Genomic DNA, 23,111 nt, shown 5'->3' on the forward strand with positions numbered 1-23,111 from the left:
AAAAAAATTTCAAAGACTAAATTGAAAAATACCCATAAGTATTTGTCTATTAATTTTCATAAATCAAACACAAAGCAAAGTAACCTCCTTCCAAATAATTCGCATAAGAGTGAAAGTTTGTATTGGCACTGTGAGGAGTGGAACAGTCACCTCTCAAATTTGAAGCTCAAGAAGCAATTGGATCACGGGAAAGAATTGGGTCTGACCTATGTTTTGAAAGGAAAGCTCAGTTAATAATGAACCACGAAAGGAGAATAGCTGGATCATCCCAAGTGTCACAGAAAAAAATGAGAGACACAAAAGATTAGTTCCCGTGGAGATGGTAAGGTGCCACCTTACTTGAGGTATGGTGCGCGGGTGATCCACGTGTGATTCCTTAAATCCCGAGAAGGTTCCGGAACATGCAAGAAGGTTGAAAATCTTTACCTCCGCATCAATGATGAGGTTCTTACTTCACCTCTACCACATTAAATGCAAGTGAGATAGCTTGAATAGTACCAACAACCCCCAAAAGTCAGAGTTTTAGGATAAGGGAGAGGAGGAATCCGATAAAGTTAAAGAAAAATTATCTCTACGGCTCTGGCAAGTAATAGAACAGCTGTAGTGATAAGAGGAAGGATTAAAGCTATAAAAGAGGTAAAGGACGGGGGATCAAAAAAAAAAAAAATGAAAGGGAAACAAATGGAAACATATAGAAGAAAAATTAGCGAGAAAGAAAGGGAGAGAGTAGTGATAATAACATGAGAGTTATCTATTGTAATGTTTAAATTGAGATTGTAATATTTGAGTGGAGAGAAATCAATTGCTTGAGTTTCCTATTGTGGAGTGTTTTTCTCTTATTATTATTTATATGATTGTTTTTTGAAAACTTTGAGTTTGAATCCGTGAAGAACTCCATGGGAGCCAGTTTTTATGTTCCCACAAGCACCATAAGAGAAAATTAAGAAAAATTAATTTTTTTAGAGCCATATCATTTGTCATAACGTCCACAATCTATTAAAATGATCAATTATGATTTATGAGTAATGAATAGTCATTTTCATATAAACATATCACTCATAATCAATTACATTAAAGTTCTAATAAAAGTTGTCTTGCTAAAACATTAAAAGCAATAAAGGGTGAAAGGAGTAGTTGGGTGGGCAATTTCGCAGTCCCTCTCTCTGTGCTATCAAACAATGGGCTCTCATCTCATGTCCTCAACTTTGGTGGTAGTCAGTTGAGGATCGCAGTTTCTAATTAAAAAATGATTCATAATCTTCCTTTATATTATATACTAACATGAACTGTATACTTTTTAGAGTTATACAATATAATACCACTAATATGGGTCACGTCTCACCTAACATATTAAAAACGTTAATTATAAAAAAATAAAAAGATGGAATAAAGTCAAGAACTGCTATAACTTGTGTGGCTAGTATTCTAAGATATCATATTTTCATGTTGGTGTGCTTTTTTTAATGCGTTCAAATTAAACAGATAGAGATTCTTGCGATACGATTGCAACCTCTATAACAGACCGGAGACATCTTATTACAAAAAAAACTAGTAGTATAGTTGCATCGTATTTCTTTCCATTTCCTTCTACTACATCATCTATTTTTAGCATAATTCCAAAGCAATTATTTAGCCTAATCTGAGAGAGGGGCAAAAAATGTGTCACTGGTTGTGAAAAATAGGGTAAGAGTTTTGTGATTAAAGAATTTTTTTTTTTCAATTTTTGTTATCAATAAGTTTAGACTCAATATTTTTTACAAATTTTTTTATAATTATTGATGTAATTTTATTATGAATGATATATAATAAAAATAATATATGTGATAAATCTTGTAAAATTATATTTACCACATTCTAAATTTATAATACTTTTAACAAATTGTAAAAAATATTAATTCTAGCATTATTTTGAATATTAAAATTTTTTAAAAAAATAATTATAATATGCTATTAATCTAACCGTTCAAATTATTAATTTTATAAAGAAATGTCAATTCAGATACATAAACCTTAGCAAGTAAAATAGAATGACAATTAGCAAAAAAAAGGGCTAATATATACACCTGAAAAATACTATAATACATGTAGTCATGCACCATTACAATCTTTTTAAAAATAAAAAATAAAAAACTTGCGATGAGATTCTAAAAAAGAAAAGAAAAGAAAAGAAAAAACGAGGGCACGAGGGAATGGGAAGAAACAAAGAAACAGTTCAAAGTGGTACCATCCATGGGAATGGGATCATACGGTTTTATGAGACCGCGGGAATCATGGGATGTGTGAAGGTATCATCCTACCGTCATCTACTTGACAAATCCCCAAGCTAACCTAAAAGAGATGCTGTCTTTTTCGGGAAACTCAAAACAAATATTTTTCTTTATTCTACTCCATATATAAAAATCCAAATTATAATAAACAAAACCAACAAATATAAAAAGACAGAAAAGAGTAATAATGCGTTATAGCTGGCAAGACCCATGACGTGGCTTTCCTTAACCCTTATCTCCTTGACGGTTCAAAAGGAGACAGCAACAGACTCCTTTGAAAGACCCCCCCTGAAATTAAGATATAATATATAGACAATTTTTTGAAACTTTTTTCATAAATTTCTTTTTTAATTTACAAAATCAATGTGTTTAAGACACCTTTTGTAATAATAATTTGATTAAGATACCTTTTAAATTTTAGACCCTAAAGTTATTTCCATTTGCTTTAGCCGTCTTTACATTTATGTTTTTTATTAAGTGATACATAAGCTTGTCACGTTTGTTTAATTCATTTAATAAAATGATGTCACATAAAAAAAAATGGATGGAAGGCTTGCTGATGCAAATGAAATAGAACTTCAAATATGTAAAAAAATTCTAAAACTTTAAAAGATGTTTGGTTAGCCCAAAAAAAGCGTAATATTCTCTATTCATTTTTCATTTTTTGTGTGACCCATCACCAAAAAACTGGTTTGGTTTTAGCATTTATACTTAGTTTTTATTTTCAGTATCCTAAAAGTTTGATTTGAATTCAAAAAATAAAAATAACTCGTCAGCATTTTTGTTTTTTATGAATACAAATATAGTGGCATATTTGTAAATATTGTAAAATACTAAGTTACTTTATTTGAGTTATGTGATTGTATGTAAGTGATAAAAGTTATTTAAAAATAATAATAATAATAACTAAACCCAGTATGAAGTATTCTATGTTCAAATTAAGTATTTAAAACAACTTACCAAATACTACTAAATATTTCATAAGTGTTTTTTTTATTCAAATTCAAGATTTGAATATAAAATACAAAAAATGAAAGGTAGATACATCACTTTTTGAAACCAAGCAAAACACAAAAAATAAAAATAACTCGTCAGCATTTTTGTTTTTTATGAATACAAATATAGTGGCATATTTGTAAATATTGTAAAATACTAAGTTACTTTATTTGAGTTATGTGATTGTATGTAAGTGATAAAAGTTATTTAAAAATAATAATAATAATAACTAAACCCAGTATGAAGTATTCTATGTTCAAATTAAGTATTTAAAACAACTTACCAAATACTACTAAATATTTCATAAGTGTTTTTTTTATTCAAATTCAAGATTTGAATATAAAATACAAAAAATGAAAGGTAGATACATCACTTTTTGAAACCAAGCAAAACGATAAGTTCATGATTAAAAATTCAAACAACTTCCAATGTGTAGTTTTCAATTTAGTATAATAATTAAGATACAATCTTGCCCACAAGAAAAATAATACTTAAAAATTTTGTGGAGGTTAAGGCCCCATTTGGTTTGTCATTTTAAACAACATTTTTTAGTTTTTAAACAGCATTTTACGCATTTCAACACACTTTTTCACTTACACGTATTTCAAAAAATAATAAACAATAATTTTCAAACTACTCTACCAAACACCCCCTAAACAGTGACGTTTGAAATTCCACGTGAAAGGAAGAGTTGTGGGTCCAAGTTCAACAACCTGGTGGCGTGGCGGAAAACCGAGAAAACGGATATGGGGACTAGCTGTCTGAGGTTGAACAGTCTATTCTATTACCAGTACCTACGTGGCAGCTGTTACCATTTAGTTTTATTTTATTTTTTTGAATCAATGTGGTCTGAACAACTGTCGTCCTTGTCCGTTTTAAACCCACGGTGCCCGCCCTCTAGGCCCGCCTTTGGTTCTCGTTTTCCACGTGCAAAATGTCTGATGCGAATAATTTAGGAGAGAGAAAGTTGGATTGGACCTGTATTAAATTCTGGACCTCAACTTAACTTGGACGGTTGAGCTTCCCTCATTGTTTTTACGCCATTTCCTGTTCAACTGCTCCTTTTTTTTTTTTTTTTTTTTCATCACTTCTAAAAGTGGAAAATATGAAAATGATAGAATTTTGAGTAAATTATAAATTACATCTCTAAAATTTGGTGTGATTAAATTTTACATTGTAAAATTTTAAAATTTGGATTTTACTCTTTAAAATTTGAAGTGTTTGGATTTTATACCATAACATTTCAGAACTTAGATTTTACCTTTAAAGTTTAAGGTTGTTTAGATTTTTCATCCCTAAATTCTAAAACTTTAGGTTGTAAAATTTAAACACCCCAAAATTTTAAAGAATAAAATCTAAACACTTTCAAAATATCACCAAATTTCAAAGAGTAAAATTCAAAATTTGAAACTTCAAAGTGTAAAACTAAAATCTAATCACTCCCAAACTTTAGGGATGTAATTTGCAATTTACCCTAATTTTTTTTTAAAGTATACTAATAAATATGTATTTATTCTTCTTATAATAATGGGTCTTATTGTGATTTTATTTAATAGGACTCACTATTATATTAGAAGTGTGAGTTTTTATTTACTGTTTTTTTTTTACTGAAAAGGTAGAATTGTATTCTTGAAATAATCTAAAATTTTAAAATATGAAAATTATAAAATTTTCTTAGAGTATTCTGATAAATATTTATTTATTCTTCTTACAATAATGGGTCTTATTGTGATTTTATTTAATAAGACTCACTGTTATATTAGAATAGTAAGTTCGTATTTATCGTATTCTTAAAATAATCTATAATTACTTATGTATTCTTTTATATGGTATCGACTAAAAGGTAAATGTATTTTATAATTATGTTCACATGTGAAATGAGTTTTAATTCTAGGTCAATTATGGAATTTCAAATTTTTTTTTTTGTGGACAGAAATGATGGAATTCTTACCAACGTGAAATTTACCACTTTACCAGATTAGTATTAATATATTGAACATGTGAATGTTTATGGCTACAAAATGTCACGTCAGATGTCACTTGTTGGTGGAACCTGCAAAGTAAGCGAACATTGGCCACATTTTTTACCAAAATAATCATCACCTCATTTCAAAACAAATGCATCATGCATGTTGTGAGTTCGAACCCATATGGGGCATTGACTCATCGGGAACAATAACTATTTAAGGTGTCGGTATGGGTTAAACACTTAAACCGTAACCTCTTAAGATGTTCATTCAAGTGAATGATAAATTTAATACTCAAGATGTTGGTTCTAGTTGACGATAACCACATAAGGTGTCGGTTTTATATATGGATTTTAGGAGACTAATGTTAATATTATGGATTTAGGAGAACAACATAAGTCATATAGACTTGGAAGACTATTTTTTATACTGTGGATTTAAGAGACTAATGTTGATTGTATCGATTTAGGAGGCTATTTTGATCCTATGGATTTGTAAGAGTAGGCTATGAGATGTGGAGTGGAAATTTACTTTTAATGAATGTCTACTGTGATTTTTTAAACATGTTTGTTGTTAAAATTTTCCTTTATTTTCTTTTATGTTCTTTGTCAATCCATAATATATATTATTGTGAGAATTGCAACCCAATGAAACCGCTCTTTTTCATAAGTTTCTCCCCCTAGCCCCTAAGAAGTAAAAAGAAGATATTATCGGGTTAAAAAAAAATTAATTAAAGATGACGATTCAACTATCAATATTATTTTACCCCTAGTCTAAGAGAATTTTTTTTTTGCTAAACAGTCTAAGAGAATAATAATGAAGCCTTCACCAAACTATCATACAATTAAGTGATATAAACATCAAAATAGAAAAATGACACAACAAATAGTCTCCACACGTGAAATGTTTGTACATTTAAAACATACTGTCCACACGTGAAATGTTTGCACATTTAATTTTCTTTTGTTCATGCTTTGATGTGGGTCTCAAATTGTTTTATGCCCACATATTTATGAAAAAGAAATCATAAATATATATTATTGAAACACTTATTGAAACAAAAGACCCATGTTATTAATAGTGCATGGATGGCTATATCCTTCAATGTTTATATATATATATATATATATTTGAAGAATCATATCCTTCAATGTTTAGTCCAATTTGTTAAAAAATAATGGACCGACCTTGTGAATAGTTAACATAATCTAACAGTTTGTACGTTGTACTGTAATATCGGGCAATACTCTATTGAATTACAAATGTGAGGAAACCTCCTCGACTGTTCACTATCACGTGAGCCAGATTTTAATTCCCAACCAAGCTCGAATTACTTTAATGCTCTTGGATTTCCTCCGAGAAGGGCTGACTATTGAGGGTTATTGTGTAAATTCGGGATTGGTCCATGCTGCTCCAGAGGTTGCAAGTCGCACGTGTGTCTCCCTGCGCGGGACTTGAGCACGTGATAAAGTCTCCTTTGCACATGCTGGCCTGTTTGAACTTTGAATGTAAAAACTAAAAAACGGGCTGCCCCAGGAAGAAAAGAAGTGGTACAGGTGCACAGCTGTCCCCACGTAACGGTTACAAAGCTGAAAGTGTGATTCTCCCATATGAAGGCAAATCACCCATTTGCTTTGTAATTGTACCACTATTTTCCTCTTTCTATTTTTGGATGGGATCTTATAAGTCGGTAAATCCAAATCGCTTATGATACATCATCTGGCTCGGTTATTGAATTGATAGAGTAAATATATTCGTCATTGCTTCAAATCTCTCTTACGATTTTTGAGAGGATTTTAAGAATCGAATTGTTGTAATCAAATTGAAAATCGAAAATAAAAATTGACATCTCTATATTATTTATCTAAATAACAAATTATAAATATATAAATAAATCATAATCTCCAAACTTCCAAGTTATAACTTGTTAACACTCAAATCATTCACATGAAAGCAAAAGAAAAAAACAAGTTTAATAATTATTATAGAGAAAAAGAAAATATAATAGCAAATAAATGTATAAATGATTGGTCATAAATCATAAATAGATAAATCAAAACATAAATGGCAACCTCGTCTTATGTATGTGTTGTTTTCGTGGGTTCCAGTTAGCTCAACTGATAAAATCTTTAATGGCTGAATAAGAGATCTAGAGTTCAATCTCTGCCTACACCAAAACTAATTGGTGTCTTGATCTAATGATAAAGAACTATCATCAGAAGCGGATACCATAAGTTGTAACTCTCTTAAAATAAAAAAAAAATAAAAATTATATGCTTTGCTTTCAAAGCTAAATGTTATCAAGTTTTCATATGTACTTATGACAAAGGCAGACCCTTATAACAAAATATCTTTGAAAACAACTAAAGTGCATTTATTTAAACAAGTTTTTCCTTCTATTTTTATATGTAATCTTTATATATATTAACAACAGATGTTCGAAATCATTAGTCCTTGGACAATTACTATAAAGTGAAAGGGTAAAGAGTCATCGAACAAAGTTGATTTTGATTCATATTTTCACCATTAATTAATAATAAATAAAAAAAAGTTGCTTCATAATTGCGGTACTACAACAACAGCAACAGTTCTTGACTCGGCAGTCGGCATACATTTCAAATGAGTAATTTTAAGGCTCCAAGTTATAGCTTTAGCAAAATAACAATTGGGAATTGAAGGGAATGAGGTTATCTTTTAAACCCTTTACATTTATTTTATAGACTTTAGGCCAACTAAAGGTTGCTTTTGGACCAGCCAGCAAAATCCTTTCATTTCAGGCTCATAACAAAGGACCATTAATAAGAAATTAAATTTTCCGCTGGAAGCATGCATGTATTACGATTCCCATGTAGAATTTAGTGTTGTGCTTGTGCCTTGCGATCTTTAATATATGTACAGTTTGTAGCCCTCTCAAAAAAAAAAAATAATAATAATAAAAAATAAAAAAAAGGAAAAAGTTATGTAGTTTGGTATAGGAATTTGGCTTTTACAGAAGCTTGGGTAAGGCTATGTTGTGATGTATTATTAAGATTCGTTTATTTCTAGAGTAATATCAAAGAAGAAAGATTTAATGGTATTAAATTACTTGCTTATGAAATTAAACTTGCATTTTCTCATTAGCTAGGCATACAATGTAGATCACGATAGGATAGAAAATTAACATTATTTTAATTGTTGGTTGATTACATGTATCCATTCACGTTGCATGTTGACCAAAATTGATGTATATGTATTTTAAGTTTCATAATGGTAATCCTCTAACATGAATTGTCAATGTAAATCTACTAGCTCTTATTCAAAGATAAAGACAAGTGGAGTTTTGCTTTGACATTATCTATCTTAGGTAACCCTATATTACATATGCATAAAAACAATTCAAGAGGAGAAGGTATCTTATGTATTGAATATAATTGTTGGGTTAATATATTATGAGATGAAAAATGCATATATTTAATAAATAAAAATAATTACTATTGAAAAGAGGTTGTTATTTGAGAAGAAAATCTTATATGAATTGGATGTATATGCCCCATTACCCTAAATACCACATCATTTTGATCGAAGAAGCTATAAGCCTTAAGAAAAGAAAAAAAGAAAAAAGAAAAAGAGAGAGAGAGAGATAGATGAAAGTTAACCTTGGATCGAGTTTTATAATGCTACATAACTCAGCATTATTGGTAGTCACCGGCCCTAAAAGGTCAATCAAAAATAAATCATAGCCATAAATAAAAGTATACGATTTATCCTTAGATACAGTACTAAAAAAATTAAAAATCCTACAACCCCCACGCCATACCATACAAAATAGCTTGTGGTATTAGGTAGTAGGTACGAAGTATGAGTAACAGAAATTGATACAGGATCTCTTCATCATTTATATTACAAGTCCACCCTAATCCCTACATTATAATGACTCATCCCCACTTTTTAAATACTAAATTTACTTTAATATTAAAACTCCCTTAAACTCAACTTAAAAATAAAACTGTTTTTCTTTTCCTTATTTTATACTAATCCTAAGCTAAGGTAAAGCTTAATTATAATGATTAGTTTATTTGAGGACGAGGAAGATGGGAAGAAAGTCCTTTACCTTAACCTCTGCATCCAGGGCACTGAAACGTGTGTACAACCGGTTCCGTACAGGTTCGGTGCACTGGTGAGGCGGTTTTTGGTTGTCAGGTAAAGCAACGTGTTTGGCAGGTGTCGGTAAGAAAAAATATATATATGAGAAAGAGAAGTGTGGCCGTTAAAGAAGGTGGTGGTGATAGTAGTAGTGGCAGAGTTTACAGGCTGGACTGACAAAGAAAGTAATAATAATTCGCCTTCCGATTCGGCGACCACTTTTATCGTTTTGTGCCAGCTCAGCCTTTTTTCCGTGCGGCCGTTTTTTTTTCTTCTAATTTTTAATTTTTTAAATAAAGATATGGAAAGAAACTAAGAAAGAGAATTTAATATTCGAAGAAAAGAAAAAAGAAAAATAAAAAAGTCCCACGCACACGGAAATGCTCTACAGCCTGGCTTCCTCAGTCAAACTCAGACTTGAAATCAAAAACCTTACCCAACCGTTATCGTTATCTCGTTATTAATATTATTTTATTTATTTTTTATTTTTTAAATTATATTCCCACATCGTGATAATTCTGGTTCTCAGTGCGTAGCTTGTCTCTATCTGCTTGATAGTACAATACAACTTCCCAAAAACAGAGTAAATCATACGTAGAAATTATATCTTAAACAAAAAAAAAATTCATAATATTTTTATAATAAAATTTATATGGTAGGTTATTACTAGTTATTATTTTTGGGACAAAAAAATAATCTTAGTGTTAGATTCAAATTTGAACTAATAACAACTAACAATCTATAATTTATTGTAAAAATATTGTGAATATAACATCTTTAAAAAAATATTAACCTACAGCCTAGAATGGTGTTAGTAGTTTGGAAGTTTCTTCAGAGCAGTGGAAACTATTTCTTTTTGAAGGAAGATATTTTTGATAATTATCAAAGGAAGATATTAGTAGGTGCTTGATTGAACTTGTTAAGAGGTATCGAATAGATCTATTAGATTACATTGGAAAGTTGTCCCTTAAAAAAAAAATATTAGATTGGAAAGTAAGAAAAGCAAATACTTCTTAGTGAAGGAATATGTTAATATGTGTTTGATTGGAAAGTAACAAAGTAAATACTACTTAATGAAGGAATATGTTAATATGTGTTTAATTGCACTTCCTATGAATAATTAAATGAGTTTTACTAAATTGAAAATTGTAAAAGTAAATAACAAATACTTGTTTAACCTGAATGTTGTTCAACTCCTACAAAAAAGTTGATCATTGTAATAAATAAACTTATTTTATTTTATTTTATTGAGTTTATTTGACTATCCAAAAAAAAAAAAAAAAACTCAATTTTAATCAATATACTTCAATATTTGTTAATTGGAATCTAAAATGAATGTTGTGTGACTTCTAAAAGAGCTAATCGATTGTTAAAAAAAAAAAAAAAACTCAATTTCAATCCATTTACTTCTTTTTTTTTAAGTAATCCATACACTTTTAAGTACTATTAAAATTCAAGAAATCCATTGTTTTCATGACCCAAACAAAAACTCCTAAACAAGCACTAATACTAAATTATTCCAAGATATGATTTACAAAGTAAGCTTAGAAAAAGAAAAAAGAAAAAGATAAACTTATCGAAGTAAGTTTCAGTTAGCTCAATTGATAGGAAGATTCATCAAATAATATTTTTAACATTATGTTCTTTTTAAATTAGTTTGGGGCATGTGGGCTATATTTGAAGGCCAAAATAAGCAATAAATAAATGTTCATTTATACTCTTTAGTATTGCTATGAAATTGGGATTTTATAAAATTTTAAGATTTGGATCAAATTCCCACCTAAATCCCACTACAGTAAAAAAATCTGAATAAAATCCACAACGTTGTAAGAACATAGAATCTTAAAACCTTAACAATGACCATGTTTGTTCCGAGATAATAAAATGAGCTACTTAAAAATTTGAAATTCCAATACAGTAAATGCCTTTTAATTGATGAACTATCAAATATATAGGTAAAGGCACGCTCCAACTGACAACGGTCATTATCGGAACTTGATTGTGCTATTATTTGGTTCCACAAAAAAAAAAAAAAAAAAAACAATTGAGTGCACGAGACGCTCCATCAAGGGAGCGTCCAATTTAAAAATAAAAAAAAAAAAAAAAAGAAAAGAAAGAAAGATAAAAAACAGAAAAGCAGAGGGAGAGTTTCAGAAAAATTTAAGAGAGAGTAGTGTTATGTAAATCAGTGCAATTAAAATTGACGCGTGTACATTAGCCAGCTGTATTCCAAAACCCAACCGCTTCCTTGGTAGAAGCGGTTCACAATGTCCCATTATCTCCCACTTACACTCCTCACTCTTTACCTGCTCAACCGGTCACTCTTCTCCTTTCCCTATATATCTAATCTCTTCTCAACCCCACTCTTGTCTTTCATATGTTCACTCAAATACGATCCCAACAAAAACAATACCCAAACTCTCTCTCTCTCGCAAAACCACTTTCAATTTCACAAAATCTTTTTTTTTTATATGATCCATTGATGGCTATGAATAAAATGGAAATGGATCGGATCAAAGGCCCATGGAGCGCTGAAGAAGATGAGGCTCTTCAAAGGCTGGTTCAAAAACACGGCCCACGAAACTGGTCCTTGATAAGCAAAGCGATTCCGGGTCGCTCCGGAAAATCTTGCCGGCTCAGGTGGTGTAACCAGCTTTCACCGCAAGTTGAACACCGGGCCTTTACTCCTGAAGAGGACGAAACCATAATCCGAGCCCATGCCCGGTTCGGGAACAAGTGGGCCACAATAGCCCGACTTCTCTCGGGTCGGACCGACAACGCGATAAAGAACCACTGGAACTCGACGCTCAAAAGAAAGTGCTTCTCCGATGGAGGGTACGATGGTAATTTCGACCAGCAACAGTTACAGCCGCTGAAGCGGTCCATGAGTGCGGGTTCGGATGCACCCGTGCCCATTTACATGAACCCGAGCAGCCCATCCGGATCGGACGTCAGCGATTCGAGCGTGCCGGTCGTGTCTTCTTCTCACGTGTACAGACCCGTGGCGAGAACTGGGAGTGTCGTGCCTCCGATCGAAACGACATCGTCGACGACGGCAACGAATGACCCTCCGACATCGTTGTCGCTGTCTTTACCTGGCGTGGAATCATGCGAGGTATCGAACACGGTTTCACAAGTGGCGAATACTTTAAATTTGATGCCGGAGAAGGAGAAGGAGGGGAATGGGGAAGAGGATCGGAGTATAGGGTTGGTGCCGTTGAGTGCTGAGTTAATGGCTGTGATGCAGGAGATGATAAGGAAGGAAGTGAGGAGTTATATGACCGGGTTAAAGGAGCAAACTGGAGCTGGGTCTGGGATTTGTATGGGTATGGGTATGGGTATGAATATGGGTATGGGTATGGGTATGAGAGGTGAAGATGGGTTTAGGGACGTGGCTGTGAAGAGAATCGGAGTTGGTAGGCTCGATTAGTTGTGAAGGGGATGAAGAAAAAACTGGGTCTTTGGGTTTTTTTTTTTATTATGGTAGTTAGCGAATAAGTAAATGTACAGAGAGAGAGAGTGAGGGAGAGAGAGAGAGAGGTTGAGGATGAATGAAATCCAAGCGAAGAGGATTTTTAGAAGGGACTTTGATGGAGCAGAGTATGAACTTTTTTTTTTTTTTTTTTTTTTTTATTTAAAGGAAAACAAATAAATCCTANCAGACTTTCTAGAGTTCCCAGATACCTTGAGCTTTCATTTGCTTATTATTTTGCTTTGCTGCCTGTATACATCAGTGTACTTTGGTAGCACCATTCTGCTTTATTAATGAATTATTTACTAAAAAAAAACTCCTCCAAAACTACCATACTCCCCATATCCTGAAACCAGATAACAAGGCCCCCACCATTCATTACCTTTTTTATTTTCATTATTAGAATGAATAATAAAAGTGAAAGCAGATCACCTGACCTCAAGACTCTAACTACTAAAGAAACCAGAGGCAGCCATTAATTAACATTGAAAACCTCACAATAAAAATGCAAGAGAGACTATTTCTTCCATTTTCCATCAAAACCAAACCATCAAAGCAAATAAGTTAAACAATCCCAATAAACATGATCGAAAGCTTTTTTAATATCCAACTGATGAATTACTTATGGGATATGACCTACGATTCTACCGTCCAGAAATTTGTCAGCCACAAACATGTAATCTAAAACCTGTGTACCCTCAACAGATGCATTTTGTGAAACAGCCTTTTGAGTCCATTGTCTAATAATTCGGCCAGCAATTTTTACACACTTCCAACAACACTAATTGACCAAAATCACTAATGTTTCGAGCTCCAAACATCATTGGGTAAAGGAGCAATTAAGTACTTCTCATATATATATCTCATAATGAAACCATAGGGTCCAAGAGTTCTATCACCACATACAACTCTTCCATATCAAATGCTCTCTCTAACCTTCCCTTATCCTACTCATCAATAGGTAAGGAATGGCAAACCATCCATCCTCAATCTCTAATCAACATATACATTTGTAAAGGTTATAATAGAAACAAAAAAAAAAAAAAAAAAATCTCATCCTTCACTTCTGTCTTCTCATAGAATTTCAACTTCAACCCTGAATTCCCTAACAAAATTAGCTCTTTTGAGAGAATTTGGACTCAAAAAATTGTGTTATTATTATCCCCCTCATTAATCCACACTTACTAGATTTCTTCAACCATGAAATTAACTCAAAGTTAACAAGTATATCTAACTTAGCTTTAAGGCCCTCTATAGTTGACCACTTTTCAAGAAATAACACACTCCCTCTTCCTTCAGATCTAGATCGTGAACCTCAACCAACATGCTACTCTTTTAACACTTACTTGCCAAAAACCAGCTTATTCAATATAATCACGATCCTTCTTCAAATCCATCAATTTTTTTTTTGCAAGCATATAACATGGATAATCTTGGAACTCATAAGTCATAACCTAAGAAACATGAACACAGATGCAACATTAGGCATGGTGACATGGCAATTCTTTAAAAAATAGGACACAACATGGCAAGGACACAAAATTGATTAATAAGTGTGTGTACGCGCACGCATGTGTAGGTATATTTTACATATTTTTAGGCATATTTATTTTTATTTTACATATTATAACTGAGTAACCATAAAGGTGTGTGAAAACATATCCAAAAAAATTCAACTAAAAGCAATAGTTAAAAATATGCAATTAAGTGCTCTACTAAAAACAAGAATTGAACACAAGCAACTAACTCTTCTTCTACATTATTCAATAACATAACATTAACAACAACAGAGTTATAATGATAAAATAAATGTAACTATGTTTGAAGTTTTAACTTTTAACATGATGTTTAACAAATGAAAGCAGCCTGCTGAGAGAAAGGGGCCAAAGCCCCAACACACTGTTGTTCCCCCAGAGTTCAGTTAGTAAGACGTAGTAATTTTAAAAATAAAAATAAAAAGCCCCTTAACACACAGTTGCCTTCATGGATAAAGAGAAAGGGTCAAAAGGCTGCCATACTTGACCAAGAGAGAGAAAGAGCGAAGAAATTATAATTCCAGCAGCATTGATGACCACCGATTTATGTCACCGGTGTTGGAGGTGAGACAACAAGCATTAGAGGAGTTCAATCAAGTGAGACAATAACCATTAGAGCAGATCAAGAGATGGGCAGAAAGAGAGAGAGAAGGCTGATAGAGTTCATTCTAAACTAGAAAATGAGAAAAGAGAGGGAGAGCAGAAGAGCTTTTATTATTTCCCCCTTTTTCTTTTCTTTTGAAAAAATGTTAGAAAATTTTATTCATTAACTTAAAAGGAATGGCCATCATGCTAAAACAACAGAAACCAAGAGGTATGTCTTCTAACCAATAACATTTCAACAAGACCTGGCATGTAAAGCCATCAGCTTGGCCGCTCTATTCCCATTTGAATGCAAAAAATCAAACTACCAAGTACACTAATAGATGGAATCAACAATGGTTATACAAGACATCAGTGGCCGTAATGTACTGTTTGTAAAAATTTTCATATCAAAAGAGTTCATGGATCATACAATACAGTGTGCTTATTGTATCGTAAAAAACATATTCTTTAAATTTTTTTTTTTTTTAATTTATACTTTTATTTGAATCTAACAAGTTGTTACACTTGTTTTTATCACTAAATTATTAGGTTACTTAATTTAGCCTAATAAAATAACACGTTCGTAAGTTTTTTTTTTTTCTTTTTTTCCCTACAAAATTTGGACTACACACTTACACTTCACTTTCATATTTGCAAATTTCTTTTCTATACAATGAATAAGGTATTAACTAACATAATAATTATTTTTTATTTTTGTCATTATTGTTACAAGTCCAAGAAACTAGAATACCAAGAAGAAATACATTTAAAAAAAATTTATTAAAATAAAATAACAAGAAGAGATCGTAAATGTTGATAATGATGAAGAAAATTTCAATGATGAACATGATGATAACATTGACTTAGATGGAATTGATTAAGCAGGATGATTAATATGATGAAAAGAAATTATTATTTTGGGTCATTTGTACATTATCACTTTTGATTTTAATCAATTTGAATGTATATGTTATAAACAAATGCTAGTTTCATTTATTTAGTTAGCTTGTTAAATATTATTACATAAGTGATGGATAAATTAGTCATTAGCTGAATATATTCAAAATTTATAATGAATATACCATTTATATATGTATATTTATAATTTTTTTTTAATTTTATTATGTATTTGTGTATTTTACAATACACAATACGATATGATACATGATACAGAAACATCAAAAATCAATTCACGATATGATTCATGTTTTGAAACTATGGTCCCAATGGCTCCAAAAAAGATAAATATTCAATCAGTCAAATACCAATAGCATTCGTTAACTCTTAGATTAAAAAAAATGGAAAAGTTAGATCTATAAAAGGGTTCATGATCCCAAAATGAATCCTTATCTTTCCCATATTGTAACATAGTTGGCCACTTCATAGTTGCTTAATTTTCGGCATAGATTTTTTTCTTTCTCCATTTTTTCAATTAATAGAATAGATAGTTTCCAACGTAGTGATCATTGATGCATGGATAGTTTCTGGCACAGATAGTTTTCTGATGTAATAAATAATGTTTTGATAACATTTGCATTGGTCTTATCATTTCTCGGCAATGCTCATTTTCTGCTCAGCACAATGCAGCAAACTAATCATGATAATAGGTATTGACTATAATGTGACTCATATGGTAACAAAAATTACAAATTAATTATGTTTTATCATATTATAATCAAGCATTTCACATTATAATTTCTACTTAGTATTTGTTTTATGAATAGTGGCCTATTTATTTCTGACTAATCAAGGAAAAATAAAAGAAAGAAAGAAAGCTCCCATGATACGTGTACTTTAAAGTTTATGTGCATGACCCTATTCTCCAATATGGGCATGGAAAGTCATATCCACTAGCCTTACCATGTTGGCAGAAAGAAATAAACTACAACACATAATAAATAAATAAAAAGGTATAAACAACCAGAATGGAAACAAAACATGAGGAGTACGAAGTAGAAAATTAAAGTATAACTAAGTCAAAAGTACCTGTTCTGGTGTCTTTTTGTGTCTATCTGCTATTTCTGCAACAACTGACAATTTGAGCATAGGGCCATGCACAGATCTTGATCTCCTAAATGATATGCGAGGAGTTCCAGGTTCATCTTCACCACCTGATCCACTGTCCAATGGTCCAGGAGATGAAGTGGGTACTCCTAAAGGTGTATGAGCAGATACATGGATACCTTTCAATTGACAGAACTTCACAAGTTCATCTTGTCTCCAGAAAGGGTGCAACTCCACCTAAGCCAATCATAAATCGCTTCAGAATCCCAAAGTTTCATGGCAATGATGACATGATATATTAAGACCAAAAAACAAAAAATGGTTCTAAGTGCTCAATCAATCCCAAAAAGCATAAAGAAAAACGACACAATGTTCCATCCCCTGAAAGAAAGCAGGTACAGTATAAGACAATGGGATGATGGTATTGTCCAAAAATATATCTAAAGATCACAAGAAGAAAGGCTGCTGAAACTGACAAAAAATATGTCAAACAATAATATTGAGAAGAAGGGGCATGAGAGATGTGAGATATTTTGCAACTATGACTTACCACTTTGGTCCCTTACAAGCTAATTGAAAGATCCATGTACATGCAGCTAAGATTTACCATTTCAGTCCCTCCCAAATTATTCTAATTCCAAAAGAATGACATCCAGGTTATCGTTTCAATTTTTTGTTTCCAATACCAATATTAAGAAAGAAGTCATGAAGGGCCTAACTTCTACAAAAGGTGTCCTAAGAGGAGAGTTCCTTAAAAAACAGCTTCAACAAATGTGAGACCTATTAAATATTATTGGAGCGGGTATAGAGATATCTAAAGGAACAAACTTAAAGTGTCCTCAGAATCATAAAGAATACATAGTTTTCCAGGAACAAGGCAGAGCATGGTGATGTTTATGGTTTCGGTAATGGCACATGGACCTTCTTCAGAGCCAAGAAAATGGCTAACCTTACCCCCTGGTAGTCCAACCCTTAGATGAACTTTCCAGCTCAGACTGGTTGTATGGTCCCCCCATCATATAATGGGCTTCTCAATGCAAAATGTTAAGTATGTTTGTCAGTGTCAAATTAGTCAGCAACCCATCAACAACAAATCCTTAGGTCCAAATTTTTGGAGTTAGCTATGGATACTTAACAAATTAGACAAGGTCAATTATATGTATTTTTTTCCTCCATTCTATACTACCCGAAGTCATACTTTATTCTTAATTGACATGTCCTTTTTTACTACTACCAATGTTAATTTTGGTTTTCCACCACCCTTTCCCGTTTCCTCAACTTGAATCAACTCACTCTTCCTTATCGGTGCATTTGTCAAGGTCAGCAACCCATCTATAACAAGTAAAAACCAGAGAGAACAAGAGTACATTGTGAGTGAAGACTTCACCTAGATCAACCAGTAAAGTTTGTTAGTCACAGATCTGGGTTCAATTTTTTAATTCATTGAACACTACCACCTGATACATATTAACTTAAAATTTTCTTGGCTATATATTTGACATATTGTAAAAAGTAATGCTTTTTCCAGGTGGGAATGAATTCTAGTGCTCTCCTTTTCAAATTAAATAATTTAATAAAATGACCATTGATGTAGAGAGCATCCTGTGTCAAAAACCTTTTTCTATATTGAACGAGTGTTACTAGTATGGGCAGACAACTTTGGAAGCATGTAATTGTCTCTCTAAAGATCCATGAATTAACTCTATTGTGCTTCTTTATCAAATTAGCCATAGAGCAAAGTAGAATGTTTTGAATCAAGAAGAAAGTTTACAACCAACCTGATTGACTGCAGGCACAATTTTTGCAAATTTAAGCAATTCTTTGATCTGCTGACCGCTGAAATTGCTGACTCCAATAGCTCGAACCAGACCCAACTCAAAAAGACCTTCCATGGATTTCCATGCTTTCTTCAACCGATTCAAAAACTGCCTATACTCACTCCCCGACTTCGAAGGAGGATCAGTAGCATCGCCAAACGCAGAGCTCTCCGGCCAATGCATTAAATAGAGATCTAAGTATGAAACTCCAAGATTCTTAAGCGAAACTTTAACATAGTTGTCGATTTTATTGAGTGAATTCATGGTACAATACAGCTTAGAAGTCAGGAACACATCCTCCCTCTTCAGTGAACCATTGAATGCTTTTGTGAGTGCTTCCCCAACTTCAACCTCATTCCCATAAAGATGTGCACAATCTATGTGACGGTACCCAACCGACAATGCGGTTTTTACAGCCTCCACACAGAGGTCTCCGTCACTCTGCCATGTCCCAAGTCCAATGGCTGGAATTTTAGCTCCTGTGTTTAACACAAAGTAACTTCCTAGTGTTCCACCCTTTCCTTTCATTTCCTCAAACTTATCAGATTGAATCAATGGCAAGAACTAATAACTAACTCTCAGATAAGATAACCCAGTTGCCCAAAAATCACAAAGGTCCAAGAATCAAGTTCAAATTCCAACAAGCTAAAGCTATTTACATATACGGCATATGAAATGACATCCTTTTCCAACACAAGATCTCAGGAATAGAATTGAGATAACACAAATCAATCAAACACCCAGTAATCAAATACTGACACACAACTCAAAAAAGCTGGATTCAGAGACAAATCAAAAGCGATTTATAATTCAAGAGAAAGACAATAAAGCATTCCAAGTCCAAGGAAGAAGCATATACAGGGTTGACCAAAAAAACAAAAGCCCACCTTTGTGTTTGGCAAATTGTCCCAATGAGGATGAATAAGATAAAAGAAGCAGTCTAATAAGTCTACAGAAAACAACAGTTCTATAAGTCTTCTCTCCACCAAATTATAAGACTCTTGAGGACAAGAAAGCAAACCAAAACACTCAAAAGATATGATTGATTTGCGAGGAAAGCACCAAGTCCAAATGAAAGACCAAACAGATCTTTGATCGGTTTTGTCTGAGAGAGAGACAATATATAATATATATATCTATATATATATTAAAAAAAAAGTAGGACAGCTGTGGTCAACAACGGCAACAAAGAGACGCCCCCAAAGCCAAAACTCAAAAACAATACAATAGAGCTTGGCTTAGCTGTAAACGACTAAAAGTCAATATCTGTGTGTGTGTGTGTGTCGCTCTCTCTCTCTAGAGCAAGCAGAAGCTAGAAATGAATGCAAAACATGAAAGTGAAGTGAACAGTCCTATGCAACAAGCCAACAACAACATAATAGTAATAATGTTGTATACTACTATATAAGGGGGTGGTGGGCTATAAGGCTATAAGGCTATATTAAGACTAGTAGAAATTGGAAGGGTTGAATAGATTAGTACACAACACACCTAAAATTGAGAGAATGAGAGAAGGGTCTGTTGGTGTACTCCAACCAACAACCAGCTCCAGCAGGGTCCACCACCTACCTACCCAACTTAACAAAGCACAACAACAACGTCGTTCCTTTGATGATAGGCATGTATACATACAGACACGGAGAGAGAGTGGAATGAGATGGTATATTATTTTATACCGCATCCTGTCATAAAAATCAAAGGAGGCGTTGTCGGTTGTCCCAAAGTTAAGGGAAAATGAACAAATTCAGCACATTTGGTAACTCTACTGTTATACGTAGAAAATTATACGATACTAACTTTACATTAGTCATAGATAGATAGATATACCCTTACGGTTTTTTCCAGGTAATGGGTTTAGTTTGGGGTGCTACCTAAATTGAAGGTCTCAACGATTCCAATTAACTTAACCAAAACCCAATTGAGTTTTTGGGTCTAATGATAAAAAACAATTATTAATAGTAAACTTTATACATTAAAATTCTCTATAAATAAATAAATAAGGGTAAACTATATAATTAGTTCTTAACATTTACACTATGTGTGCATTTAGATACCATTTATTTTGCTAAATACCAATCGGTTTTCCATGTAAGCAGAAATTGAACTTCAAATTTCTTATTCAACTATCAGAGACTATACCAGTTGAGCTAACTGGAACACACAATTACTGTTCACTTTTAAAATTACTGTTCACGTGCATTTCGCATTGTTCATGTCCCATGAACAGTGCAATAGGTGCTGGTTTAAAAAAAAAAAAAGGTGTTTCGCACAAACCAAACAAACCTTATATTTCAATTTAATCCCTAATATTTCAAGTGTATTAATTTGGTCTTTAACCTTTTGATATTGTGACAAAATGGTCACAATTGTTAAATGTCCATTTGGTTAAAGAGGTGGAAAAGTTGGAAGATAGAAAATGGTAAGAAAGTGGAAAAATGAAAAGATAGAAAAGACTTTAATTTTTATCCTTTTTGTTTGGTTGGGAGTGGAAAAATTGAGGGATGGAAAAAGTGAGTTTGTATAAATTTATGCATATACTTTTATTAAAAAATGATGTCCAATTCCCATAAAAGAAGAAATGATGCCCAAAACCAAAAAAGTGATAAACAACAACAACAACAACAACAACAACAAACAAAAAAAAAAAAAAAAATCAATCACCTAAATTTATTAAAAAATAAAAATCATGTCCATAAAAGAATCACATCAAAAAAAAAAAAAAATTACCAGACAAGCCTGCCCAGTAAATCATAAGAAAATGAGAGAGAGAGAGAGAGAGAGAGAGAGAAGAAGAAGAAGAAGAAGAGGAGGAGGCAGGCAGGCAAAGTCCCCAAAAAAAAAAAAAAAGGCAGGCAACAGCTAGGAGGAAAAAAAATGTGTGAAGAAAAGCAACATATATGAAGCTCATGTGCAATTGCATATGGGTATTTTCATCCCAAAAATGATGCTCAATTTCTCCCTTCAGTTTTATCATCATTTTGAGGAGAAAAGTTTTTGGTAGGCTTGGAAAGAAAACATCTGGGCTTCACCATTTACTTTTCTTCCTCCTCACCCAACCATTTATACTCAAAAAAGTTTTCCTTCCTATTTTCTCTCCAAAATTTTTTATCCACCCTATTTCACCTCTAAATAAACACATTATAAGGTCTTATTTGGGAGGAGGGAATGGAATTAAATAGAAAGGAATTAAAAGAATCACTTTAGAATATTCTTCCATTCCCTTATTTGGGAGTTTTAATGGAGAGAATGGAAAGCTCATTCCCTTGTTTAGGAGTTTAAGTGAGGGGAAATGAAATGAATAGGAGAAAACATTCATTCCTTTCTATTCTCTTAAAACCTTAAATTTTCATTCCCCCTAAAATTGAGAGGAATAAGAGATAATAGAATTAGATTTAATAAATTTTTTACTAAAACTCCCAAAATACCCATATATATTCAACTCTTTGTTTTAAAATAGGGGTCTAATAGTAATATTGTCATAAAATGATTCCATTTCATTCCCTCTATGTTGCTCCCAAACAAGATTACTTACATTCCATTCATTTTCATTCATTTCCATTCTATTCATTTAAAACATTCAATCAAGGTTACTTAATTCTATTTCATTCCATTCTTTTCCATTCATTTCCCTTACTTAAATACATTCCATTCCACTCCATTCCTTTCCATTCTTTTATGATCATTCCATTTCATTCCCTTATGAACTCCAAAACGGAGCCTAAGTGATGAATGGAAAATGTTGATATGGCTAATAGTTAAAATAAAATATTGTTTCTGTTCCACACAGAGTACCATGTCAGTATAAACTTTTAAAAAAATACTAGTGCCACGTGTCCTTCATTTTTCTTTTTTTTCCTTTCATTTTCTTTTGCTTTGCTTTCTTGGGATAAAAACCGGATTATAAAACCCATAATTGAAATTTTTAACTTCATTTTCCTACATTTCCCAAAATCAAACAAGGGAAAATCAATATTAATGAAAAAGCAAAAATTGTGAAACTAACTACAAATGCATTTTTGAAAGAAACTTCAAATACACAATATTTATGTTGTTTATAGAAATTTAAAGGCCCTCTATAAAGTCCAATATTATTTTCATACCTTATAGGCATAATTGAATTGTTGCTAATAAAGTCTAACACTAGGCCTAACAAAAAATTGTTTGTAACACTAAATAATTTTATGGACTATTTTGATCTTTGAGTGGGATTGGAGGGGTATAAGATGATGCCAACAAGCACAGCACTTTGATGGCGCATAGGAAGAGCAAGGGTAAAAGATTTGATCATTGGTTAAGATTAAAGAAGAGGAAATTTTTGATTCCATTAAGCACGATAATGTGGACAG

At 32.3% G+C, this 23,111-nt stretch overlaps 2 protein-coding genes across 2 annotated transcripts; one reads left to right on the forward strand and one right to left on the reverse strand.

Moving 5' to 3' along the window:
- The first annotated feature begins 11,693 nt into the window (after nt 1-11,693).
- LOC112030042 (transcription factor MYB44) lies at nt 11,694-12,970 on the forward strand. The gene has a single exon (XM_024062724.2). It carries the CDS (start codon nt 11,730-11,732, stop codon nt 12,780-12,782), a length of 1,053 nt encoding a protein of 350 aa, XP_023918492.2. The 5' UTR covers nt 11,694-11,729; the 3' UTR covers nt 12,783-12,970.
- Nucleotides 12,971-16,886: 3,916 nt separating this feature from the next.
- On the reverse strand, nt 16,887-20,322 carry LOC111991525 (aldo-keto reductase family 4 member C10). The gene is made up of 2 exons (XM_065779894.1): nt 18,727-20,322; nt 16,887-17,185 (listed from the first exon to the last, which is right to left on the reverse strand). Exons 1-2 carry the CDS (start codon nt 19,291-19,293, stop codon nt 16,916-16,918), a joined length of 837 nt encoding a protein of 278 aa, XP_065635966.1. The 5' UTR covers nt 19,294-20,322; the 3' UTR covers nt 16,887-16,915.
- Nucleotides 20,323-23,111: the final 2,789 nt, after the last annotated feature.

Source organism: Quercus suber, unplaced genomic scaffold (assembly GCF_002906115.3).
Source record: "Quercus suber isolate HL8 unplaced genomic scaffold, Cork oak 2.0 scaffold_13, whole genome shotgun sequence".
Taxonomy (NCBI): Eukaryota; Viridiplantae; Streptophyta; class Magnoliopsida; order Fagales; family Fagaceae; genus Quercus; species Quercus suber.